This window comes from Vombatus ursinus, unplaced genomic scaffold, assembly GCF_900497805.2.
Source record: "Vombatus ursinus unplaced genomic scaffold, bare-nosed wombat genome assembly UNPS02014774.1, whole genome shotgun sequence".
Classification (NCBI taxonomy): domain Eukaryota; kingdom Metazoa; phylum Chordata; class Mammalia; order Diprotodontia; family Vombatidae; genus Vombatus; species Vombatus ursinus.
This window is the reverse complement of record NW_020954552.1, coordinates 8,889,669-8,901,881: the sequence shown is the minus strand read 5'-3', so window position 1 is coordinate 8,901,881 and position 12,213 is coordinate 8,889,669. Positions and strand designations below refer to the sequence as shown.

The 12,213-nt window shown below is 35.9% G+C and overlaps 1 protein-coding gene across 1 annotated transcript in view; it reads left to right on the top strand.

Moving 5' to 3' along the window:
* The window catches only part of RASA1 (RAS p21 protein activator 1), a 118,529-nt gene that overhangs the window by 72,261 nt on the left and 34,055 nt on the right, over positions 1-12,213 (top strand). Inside the window, exons 9-11 of the mRNA XM_027864243.1 lie at positions 165-243; positions 7,938-8,058; positions 8,806-8,962. Of these exons, the coding sequence (XP_027720044.1) occupies positions 165-243; positions 7,938-8,058; positions 8,806-8,962 (357 nt within the window). The remainder of the gene's footprint in view (positions 1-164; positions 244-7,937; positions 8,059-8,805; positions 8,963-12,213) is intronic.

The following is a 12,213-nucleotide window of genomic DNA, read 5'->3' as shown; positions in this document are numbered from 1 at the left end:
TTATGAACAAAAATTTCATTAATGTTTTCTGAGTTGTACACTATGGAAATCTTGCTAACATGAAAGAACTCCATTACTAGCATGTGATAGTTAAGAATAATTTATAAGTTAACACTTTTTTGGACATTATACAAATTGTCAGTTTTATAATTTTTATGTCATAGCATTGGTGACATCATTGAACATTATCGGAAGGAACAGATTGTTGAAGGCTATTACCTTAAGGATCCTGTCCCAATGCAGGTAAGGGTTTCATACCCTGGAGGCCCAAACAGTATTTTGAAGTTTTGTTTTTTTTTTAAGGTCTTTTTACTGGTATACATACATACATTTAAAATTCACATAATTAAGTCTGTGAAATTAACCAGAAAAAAATAAAAGTTGAATGAAGAGAAAGTTACAGGTTTGCTTAAGTAGCAACAAGTTTCTTCAACGTAAAAGCAAATTGAAAAATCTTTTTTGGTTTCTGAGATTTGAGCAGTTATAAATTCCTAGAGAGACTTGTGGGGTTTACAGATTTTGTCATGCTAGGTAATTCTTTCTTGCTAGTTTACATAATTTATATCAGCTAGCTTATCATTTTCCCTACATTTTTCCCCTTTTAAAAGTTTCCTGAAGGGGGTTCTGGTCTAGACCCTGTGATTTAATTGCTGTGGGGAATTCCTCGGTATGAATCTCTTTCCTCTGATGCAGAACAGCAAGTGACCTTTAAAAACTAGAGACTTACCTTGTGGTATTGAGGAGTTAAATGTCTTGCCCATGATAACACAGCTGGTGTGTCAGTGGTAGGACTTGAGTCCCTTTTTTGGTGATTCCAGGGATTATTAAAGACTAAAACTGCACTAAGACGTTTCAGACACCTTATAGACTCTTAATGGTTGTTGAACTGAATTGAATTTCTGAACTCTCTATATCATGTTTAAATGCCATCATGGCTGTCTTCTGGTACTCTGAAACTACTCTTCACTTTTTGTATCATCAGTTGGCTTGTTTGAGGGAATGTTAATTAACTTCAATATTTGTAGCCTAGTAAAGCATGATTGTGTTTTGTGTGTATGTATATGAATATATACACATGTACATGTATATATATTTCCTCACATGAATATCTTTTTAATATAAAAGGCTACCCTTCCTCTTTTGTTTCTTTTGAGCAAAGTATATCTGTCTAGTGCCATGGTATAGTCATCCTCCCAAATGTGATACCTGTAGTCAAGTTTGCCTGTTTAAATAAAAACTGGAGTTCCTTTTGTTTGATACCTTAACTTTGTGTGTGTAGATATTTAAAGTCATGGGTTTAAGTGCTAGGTCCTTTATTGGATTTTTTTTCTCCTGTGAACTTCTGTATGTCAACAATTATTATTATTCAGCTTATTCATCTTCTCTGTGTAACTTGGCACATATACATGGGTATTTTTCTTCCCCCATTCTTTTAAATTTAGATTTTTCTTGATTATTACATTTGCTAGATACCTAGGAAAATCTTTCTAGACTTTGTTAGGCATGTTCCATATTTGGCCAAGAATCTGTCATTCTTTTTTAAGCTGTATTTATGTTTTTCCACATTAATTTTTCACTTCTGTATCCCTTACCTTCAAAAGACAAGAGTGAGGAAAATATAACCTGTTTCCTTATAACAGTACAGCTAGGTGGTGCAATGGATAGAGTGCCAGGCCTGGAGTCAAGAAGATTCCTCTTTCTGAGTTCAAATTTGACCTCAGACATATAACTAGCTTGTGACCCTGGACAAGTTACTTAAACCTGTTTGCCTCAATTTCATCATCTATAAAAATGAGCTGAAGAAGGAAATGGCAAACTACTTCAGTATCTTCGCCATGAAAACCCCAAATGGGGTCATGAAGACGTGACTGAAAAATAACTGAACATCATGAACCATCCCTTAAGATTTCTTGCCCAAGACTTCATATCTGTTAGTGATATGCTCCTTCACATTTGGGCTCCTGTGAATTATGAGTAGTGGGTAGCTGTCATCCATTTTGATAAGCTTTTGCTATGCTTTGGATACATCCTTTCAGGAAGACAATAGATTTTTCATTTTGTTATCAGGTTAACAGATAGTCATCTCATTACCCCCTAAGGAGTGTATCACTAGCTACTTCTACTCTTTGAATTTTCATCTGACACTTACTGGATGATGATCTGATGACTTCTGTGACTCTACTGTACTATTGTTTGTGGGACAAGCATCATTCTTCTCTTTTGGAAGAGCTGCAGTTCTGATTTGAAGCTCTAAATGTACAAATCTATCCCTTTCCTTTCCTCTCCATGTAATAATACTCTTTGATATCCCAACAAAGATTTCATCTTTCCTTTACCTCAGATCCCTTTTATTCCAATTGAAGTCATGCTTCTCTTTCCGTTAGGTTTACTTCATTCTTCTTCACAGCTTAAGAGTGTGGAGGGCATTCTTTGAAAACATTCATTTTGTCCTTCTGGAGGGAAATCAGCCTATATTTTGAACACAGATAACATTCACTCAACTGTTGCAAAAATGCAAACATGGAACACTTGGTGTTTGTCACTGCCTGGATTTTTATCTTTTTTTTTTTAACCTACTTTTGGGAATTTTTACCTCCACTCTAAGCACATAGCTAAAACTTTTACAGCCAATTATTGTCTCTTAATAACTTGACAATTCTACTCAACTTCATTTCCTTCGCCTCAACAATTTTATTGCTATACTTACCTACCTAACATTTTGTCTTATACTAACCTGTATATTTCACCTATTTGGCCTGCACACAAGTCCACTTTTGCCAAATTGCTATGCTTGTGATTGACCTACCTACTTGGTCTTCTTTACCTTTCCTTATCTTTCCACTAATCTTATTTGAGAATATGTATTCAAGGGATGTAACAAATAGCATCAACAGCACTTGACGGTTGATTGGATCTGGAGGGTAAGAGAAAAAGTCAAGAATGACTTCAAGGTTGCAAACCTTTGACCAGAAGGATGATAGTGCCTCTAACAGAAAAAGGGAAGTTTGGAGGATGGATGGGGAAAGATGATGAGCTCCATTTTGAACATGTGATACTCTTGGGATATCCACATAGAAATGTTCAGTAGGCATTTGGCAATGAACTACTAGAATTTAGAAGGAAGAATAAGACTAGTTTTATACATTTAGGAATCATCTGCATAGAAGTGATTGAGACCTTAAGGGACAGAAAAACAAGAGGGCCTAGGAAAATTAGTTTAGGGGTTATTGACCTTTACTGGGCAGAAGATGGCTAGCGATGCAGCAAAGATGATTGAGAAGGAACAATCATAAAGTTAGAAGAAAACAAGGAGAGAATAGTGTTATACCAGGAAAAGGATGGGATAATTGTATAGGGCCTCAGGGAGGTCAACAGAATCCAGAATTGTGGAATTAAGACTGAGGAAGACTTTTACCAATTAATATATTGTTGATTATCAGTAGTATTGTTAGAGCGGTGGAGTTAGGGGCAGCTAGGTGGCACAGTGGATAGAGCTCCAGCCTTGGAGTCAGGAGGACCTGAGTTCAAATGTGACCTCAGACACTTGATGCTTACTAACTGTGTGACCCTGGGCTAGTCACTTAACCCTGATTGCCTCACCAAAAAAAAGCAAAAAAGAAAAAAAATAGAGTGATGGAGTTGAATACCAGACTGCAAGGGTTTGAGATGTGATAGAATTGAGAATATAGAGATGGTGAGTTTAGATATTCTTTCAAGGGGTATGACTCTTGTGGTTATGGAGATTGATAAGGTTATGTAAAGCTTTGTTTTATTAATGGAGGAGACCTGGACACATTTATAGGTAGGAAGGAACTAGTGGACAAAGAGAGAGTGAAGATGTGTGTTTGTGTGTGTGTGTGTGTGTGTGTGTGGGTGGGTGGGTGGGTAGCAAGCTTCTGAGAGAGATGTCAGTTGTTCCTGGCCACCCTCTTTCCTTCCTCCTGCCCCCTAAAGGATTAGTGTGAAGAGAAAGACTGAATCAGAAACTATTCCTTTAAAGAGGAATAAGAATGACCTGGAGGCTATTACTTGACACAAGAGGGTCCAAAAAGGGCAATATATGATGGATAAAGTAAATCTTAAAGGAGAGGTAGGTGCATTATGGCTGTCAGGGGAGGGTCTGAAACTGGCATTGAACAAGGAGTATACCTTCTCTTCTTCCTATTCCATCCATTGTATTGGGACAAGTGAGTGAAGGAGCTCCCATTACTGGAACAGGGATAGAATTGTAATTAAAACCTGATTTCAGTGAATGAAGAAAAAGAGGGGAAAAGGTAATTCAGTTAAGGATAGAATAGGAACTACAGGGACATAAGCATGAGGGTGTAGGGAAGAGTGGGGCTAAGATAGGTGGATATAAGGGTAATTAGTGCCTTAAAAGATGACTGAATCACAGGGATTGGGAGAATAAGAGGTGAGAAGTTGTATGCCATAGTATGAGAATGTCGGGATGTTGTGGCAGCTGGTACTTCCACCCTTCAGGGTTCTGTAATGACAGGAGTAGTACATCATCAGTATTTTCTTTATCCAGATACCAGGGGAAAAGGTGTTGAGCCAGCAGAGGTTGAGATCTAGTCCATTATCTGGGTTTGTAAATACATAGTGATTGGGTCCCCAGGCAAATAACCAAACTCACTCTCTGTACCATTTCCTTACCTTATCCCAAGATGGTAGGGGGGGGTGACATATCCACAAAAGATATCCTGCATGTGTAACAATCACTTGGTTTTGGCTTCCAGTTTAATTTGTTTCTGAGATGCTAGTTTTGGAGGAATACCTAGCTTCAAGAAGACTGATACTGTGTTCTGCTCTTGAATGAGTCCTGATTTACATGAGAAGCCTAGTGTCTGACCACTAAGTGGTTAAGTGAAGAATTGCCTTAATTAATGCCTTTTTAAATAGTAGTGGGTTCCAGAGTGAGAAAGATTGCAAACCCAATCTCAGGAAGGAGTTACTGCTAGAATTCTGTACTTCTAGATCAAATAGGAAGAATCCACGAATAATTAGGTACCAGGGCAGGAACCTTGCTGCTAGGTTACCTACCTGGAATCCCCTTAGGAACAGTAAGATTCCTGCAGTATGGAAATAGTTCAAGATGGGGCCAAAACACAGTGCTTAGAAAGGGCTGCAGCCTATAATATGGACCAAGTCTCTGAGGTCTGGATCATTGTTTTCATATAGCAATTGCCGCAGCACCAAATGGTATAGAATAGGTCCTTGCAATTCCTTTTGAACATCATGGATTACATTGGGTACATTTTTGGACTTAGAAGAGTCTGTCTTGTTTCCTTTATTTTCCTCTAAACAAACCTAAGGCCTCTTCTGATTGCTAACACTGCCATCCATGAGCCTTCAGAACACTGCAAATTGCCTCATTGACTTGACTTACAGTGTTTTCTACTGCAGTTATAATCCTCAATGATTTATGCATTCATATTGATGACCTTTATAATAGTAGTAGCTTCCATAAGGTTTATATACAATTTTCTTTCTAACAACCTCCTAGAATAGGTAGTTTAAATATTCTAATTTTACATATAATGAAAGTAGGTTCAGAGCGATTAAGTGACTTACCTACAGTCACGCCCCTAACAATTACGAACTCAAATTCTGTGAGCCCTATACGGTCCATTGGCCTCTCAGATCAACCTAACTCACATGACTTCCTTCTCAATCTGTGAACAAGTATTTGTTAAGTAATCTCTAATTCATCTATAGTAGTGGCTACACATTTTAGATGTAAAACTTTATCACCTAGAACTGTTGAATTAGAACTGAAAGATACCTTAGGCTTATCTAAATTCGCTCTCTTTTCAAATTAAGAAACAGAGGTTCAGAGAGTTGAAGTGACTTACTCCAAATTTATATAGGAAGTAGCAGACCCATGATCTGATCTTAGATCCTCTGACATGTTTCCTATCATACCATGCCTCTCTCTAATCAGTTTCCTATCCTTTAATCCAGTCTTGTTCTCTGTTTTTTACTTCTGCTTTGATATTACCTCCTTTTTATAATAATGAGTCATTTCAACAATGCATTCTCCTCTATTCTTGAATCTTTTCTTTCCACACTTCCCATTCATCATCTTTTCCACACCTACTCCCAAGCTTGTCAGCTCTGCTGTAGTTTCAGTGACTGAGTTCACTACAAATTATACTATCTACCCTCAGTTGGGCCCATAATGATTCACAGTTTTTAAGTCCATCTTTGATTGAACCCCATACATCATTTCTTATAGGGGCTAGTCTAAATTTTCTCCTTTGTCCTCAAGCCCCAAACTCCTTTTCCATTTTCTTCTTTGAGCACAGGATTTGACTGTCCTCCTTTATTGAGGGTTTGAAGCCTGCTGTCATGATCTCATTCTATCATATTGTGTGTCTAATTATGGTCATCAGCATGAGTAAATGAACTATGAATGAATGAATAAGGCATTTATTACCTACTTCCTATGTGTAAAACACTTTGCTAAACACCAAGGATACATATAGAAAAGTTAAAATAGTTCTTACTTTCAAGGAACTCACACAACTGCAAGTCAGATGAAAAAGTTCCAGGGTTATGAGGATACAGTGACAAAGCAGATATTAATGCTGCCTCTTTCACATCATTATTTAATGTTACTATTCGCAGAGCTTTTAGGTTCAGGGTTTGATGGGACATGGTAGTCAAGAAGGTGGTTTGACTTGTGTTGCACTTGCTGCCTCCTGTCCCTCCATCATAGTGGCTGGTTGGCCTTGCCCTCTGTGTGACAGGTGGGTGGCAGTTGTTGGGGATGGCTGGACCCTTCTCTGCAGGAGTTGCTTCCCTAAATGATGGCTGTTGGGACGGGGCTGGAAGCAGGAATGGTGGTCCAAGGGATAACACCACTCCCAGGCTTCCTGTGCTTGTTGATCAGCAGTTGGTGATTAGAAAGGTGAGTGCCCTCTCCACTGTGAGGAGAACCTCGCAGTGATGGCTGTGGGGGGTTAAATTGGAAGCAAGTCTGGTGGTTTAGGGGACACTTATTCCCAAGTCTCTTTGTGTTTGGTGTCTTGGGCTGTCCTCATTAGGGGCTGAAGAGAGATTTTGGACAAATTGGTCATGGTGGTTTGACTTGTCTGGCATATGCTTCCTCAGGGATTATATGAGAAGCTACAAAATATACCTGTGAGAAGGAAGTCTGACTGACATTACTAATGAAATAATGAGTACAAATTAATGTAATTTTATTTCAGTAGATAAACATGAAATTAATCCAGGAGAGCGGAAATTGTACCTGGCTTTTGTCCATTTGACCTCTTAGTCTTACTATGCTGATTTCCTTAGATTAAGTCTATTCCCACATTCTGGTAGATCAGCGATTTCACTGCTATGGATATTCCTTCCAGTAATGAAGCTGACAACCTTGTTCATGCCCCCTCAACCATGAAACTCTTGTCTATGTCCTTCTGTAAATTCACCACAGGCAGTCCATCATGTGGACCTTCCTCACTCTTCAAGTTTATAATGGAGTTCAGTAGTTATCCCTAGTTCTTTCTACATAACAAGCCTTTCTTTTCTTTGATTTATGCATTTCTCTGATTATAGCTTTTACATTGCTTGCATCTGTAATATATGTTCCCAATTACTTGTAAATGTGAGCTTTATGGTATCATGTTATATTGTAAATTAAATGATTTTAATGGGTTACTCATGATATTTAAGAACTCTTCCAGTACTTTTTTGAAAAGCAAGAATTCTTTTTTTTTATTAGCAAGAATTCTTTATATGTAAGCCTCTCCTTGATTTATCTATTATGCAAATTTAGGATTTGACATGACTTTTGTTTTTTAATTGAGGGCACACATATATTTCCTTCCTTAATTAAGTAACCACTACGTAGATTTATCTCAGATTCACCAGGGAGTTGTAGTTGAGAGATGTTTGTATCTATACTTTTTTTTTTAATTTTTAATCAGCATCAAGAACAAGTACTTAATGATTCAGTAGATGGCAAAGAAATCTACAATACAATTCGTCGCAAAACAAAGGATGCGTTTTATAAAAATATTGTTAAGAAAGGCTATCTTCTAAAAAAGAGTAAGTATGATTTTTCATTATATTTTAAAATATTTTGTATTTTGCTTATTTTAAATTGAGTCATTCATATTAGACATAAAATGAAAGTTTGTTTTTAAATATACTTATTATATTATATTGATTTTTTTTCAGCTAGCTTTGACTATTATACAACTTTTTGAAAAAAAGTATAAGGGTTGTAAATAAAACCCTTCTTATGTCTTTTAGTTTTAAAGAACAAATGTCCTCTAGTTCTCTTACCTCAAGCTTTAAGGAGCATACAGTAGTCTCGAGCACCAATACAAGTCTGTGTTTTGCAGTTATTTGAAGGGAGCATTCCCCAATATGTGGAATACTAGCCCTTATTGTTACTCTTTGAAGTGCTTTTTATACCTTCGTTCATTGAGGCATTAGAATATGGAAAAGAGCTAATATAAGATGGAGATCTTTTTACTATTTCTCTAAGGCTAGAGAAAAGTTAATTTTGTGTTAATAGAGCACTTTAAAAATATATAACAATTTGTAGTAACCAAATGCTTTGATTAGAGAATATGTTTTAGAAGTTTCTAGGCATTTTTGTTCATTCTGTAAGAGTTCTTTATTTTCTGTGTACAAGATTAAAATTTAGAAGGGACAACTGTTAAGATTTTAGTTATGTGTAAGGTTTAAAAGATTTTGTTGAACAATTAATTTGTTTCCAGTAATTTGACTTTTAGCTTTTAGTGTTTCTTGGGAAAAAAATGAAAACAATTACTTTTTTTTGGGCAGGCAAAGGAAAACGTTGGAAAAATTTGTATTTTATCTTAGAAGGAAATGATGCCCAGCTTATTTATTTTGAAAGTGAAAAACGAGCCACAAAACCAAAAGGATTAATAGATCTCAGTGTTTGTTCTGTCTATGTTGTTCATGATAGTCTGTTTGGCAGGTAAGATGATTTTTTTTCTTATTTATCTTTTTGGGAATTTTCATCCCATTATCACCACCAGAACCCCCCCCCCCAAAAAAAAGTCTATTAACTGCTCAATCCAATAGCCTTTTCTCAACTCTCATTCTATTTGATCTCTCTGTCACTTTGTGGAAGGAGTAGATGGTGAAGGGGGTGGGAGTGTGGTGTATTCTTGTTTGTTTCTTGAAACTGAGTGTCTCTTAGGCCCTGTTCTGAACCCTCTACTCTTATACTCCTCTCTTAGTGATATCAGCTGTCCATTATACAGATAATTCCTACATCTGTGTATTGTTTTTGTTGTTCAGTCTGCACTCAGAGTTCATCAGTTCTCTCTTTGGAGGTACGTAGCAGTTTTCATCATGAGTCCTTATGAATTGTCTTGGATCATTGTATTGATCAGAGTAGCTAAATCTTTCACAGTTGATCATCATTACAATATTGCTGTTACTGTGTATAGTGATCTCCTGGTTCTGCTCACTTTATTTACATCAGTTCATAGAAGTCTTCCCAGATTTTTCTGAAACCATGCTGCTCATTACTTCTTATAGTGCACTCCATCACAATGATATACCATGATTTTTTCAGCCAATCCCTAATTGATGGGTATCCCCTCAAATTCCATTTCTTTGCCACCACAAAAAGAGCTGCTACAGATATTTTTGTACAAATAGGTTCTTTTCCTTTTTTTTGGATGTCTTTGAGGAGATACACCTACCAGTGGTATTGCTGGATCAAAGGGTATGCAGTTTAATAGCCTTTTGGGCATAGATCCAAATTGTTCTCAAGAATGGTTGGATCACTAACAGTTCACGCATTTTCCCACATTCTGTCTAGCCTTTTTCACTTCTGGTGGGTGTAAGGTAGTACCTCAGAGTTATTTTAATGTACATTTCTCTAATCAATAGTGATTAATTGAATTCTTTCATTTTTTAAGTTTTTTATAATGTTGTAAATGACTTTTATTTATTCTTTTAGAAATCTCCTGTTCATATCCCTTAACCGTTTATTATTTGGGGAATAGCTCTTTTTATAAATTTGACTCAATTTCCTAAATATTGAGAAATGAGTCCTTTGAGTAACTTGCTGTAAAAATTTTTGATGTTGCTTAGTTGTCTGTGTACCTTTTATCAGATTCTAGTTTCAAATCCATTCTGCTGCCTGCTTTTCTTTTCTGGATAAATTCATCCTATTCACCCATGGTGGTTGCTAACTGTATTTATCAATTCTATTTTCTTTTGTTTATCTCCCTCTCTCTTTTTCCTCTATTCTTTCTCAAAAGTCTGTTTTACTTCTGACCACTGTCTCCCCTAATCTGCTTTTCCCTTTTTATAGACCTATTTCCCTAATGAATATTGATGGAAAAATTTTTAAATAAAATGCTAGCAAAGAGATTATAGTAATATATTACAAAGATTATACATTATGGGCAGGGAGAATTTATACCAGGGATATAGGGCCGGTTTAGTATTAGGAAAACCCAGCATAACTGACCATATCACTAACAAAACCAACAGAAATCATATGATTATCTCAATAGATCCAGAAAAAGCTTTTGACAAAATATAGTAGTCATTCCTGTTAAAAAACAGTAGAGATCATAAGAATAAATGAAGCATTCCTTAAAATGATAAGTTTGTGAAACCATCAGCATGCATTATCTTTAATGGGTATAAACTGGAAACCTTCCCAATAAGAACAGGGCGAAGCATGGATGCCCATTATCACCACTATTATTTGTTATTATACTATAAATGTTAGCTTTAGCAATAAGAGAAGAAAAAGAAATTAAAGGAATTCAGACAGGCATTGAGGAAATAAAATTCACTCTGTGTAAATGATATGGTGGTATACCTAGAAAATCAACTAAAAAACTACTTGAAGTAATTAACAACTTCAGCAAAGTTGCAGGATATAAAATAAATCCACATAAATTATTAGCATTTCTACATATTACCAACAAAGCCCAACAGTAAGAAATAGAGAAATTAAATTTAAAGTAACTGTAGGCAATATAAAATACTTGGGAGTCTACCTGCCAAGACAAACCCAGGAACTATATGAACACAATTAGAAAACACTTTTCATACAGATAAAGTCAGACCTAAACAACTGGAAAATTATCAAATATTCATGGGTAGGCCAAGCCAATGTAATAAAAATGACAGTTCTGCCTAAGTTAATTCACTTATTCAGTGCCATAACAAAGTACCAAAAAACTGTTGTAGAGGTAGAAAAAAATAATAAAATTAATCTGGAAGAACAAAAGATTAAGAGAATTAGTGGCAAAAAAAATGTGAAGGAAGGTGGCCTTAGCTGTATCAGATTTCAAACTATATTATAAACCAGTAATCATCAAAACTATCTGGTACTTGCTAAGAAATAGTGATGGATCAGTGTAATAGATTAGGTACACAATGCACAGTAGTAAATTACCATGGTAATTTACTGTTTGATAAACTCAAAGACCCAAACTTTTGGGACAAAACCTTATTACTTGACAAAAACTGCTAGAAAAAAATGGAAAACAGCATGGCAAAAACTAGGTATAGACCAACACTTTACACCGTATACCAAGATAAGGTCAAAATGGGTATGTGATTTAGACATAAAGGGTGATACCATAAACAGATTAGGAGAGCAAGACTAGTTTACCTGTCAGATCTATGGAGAAGGGAAGAATTTGTGACCAAACAAGAAATAGAGAGCATTATGGGAAGTAAGATGGATAATTTTGATTATTATAAAAAGATTTTTGCACAAACAAAACCAGTGAAACCAAGATTAAAAGAAAGCAGAAATCTGTAAAAATTTTATATAGCAAGTGTTTCTGATAAAGGCTTCATTTCTCAAGTATGTAAAGAACTGAGTCAAATTTAAAAGAATATAAATCATTCCTCAGTTGATAAATGGTCAGAGGATATGCATAGGCAGTTTTCAGATAAAGAAATCAAAGCTATCTATAGTCATGTGAAAAAAAGACTCTAAATCACTATTGATTAGAGAAATGCAAATTTAAAAAAACTCTTAGGTACCACCTCACACCTATCAGATTGACTAATATGATAGATATTGGGGGTATATGGGACAGTTGGGACACTAATTGTACTGTTGGTGGGGTTGTGAACTGATCCAGCCATTTTGGAGAGCAATTTGGAACTATGCCCAAAGGGCTATATAACTATGCATACAGCAATACCACTACTAGGTCTGTATCCCACAGAGATTAAAAA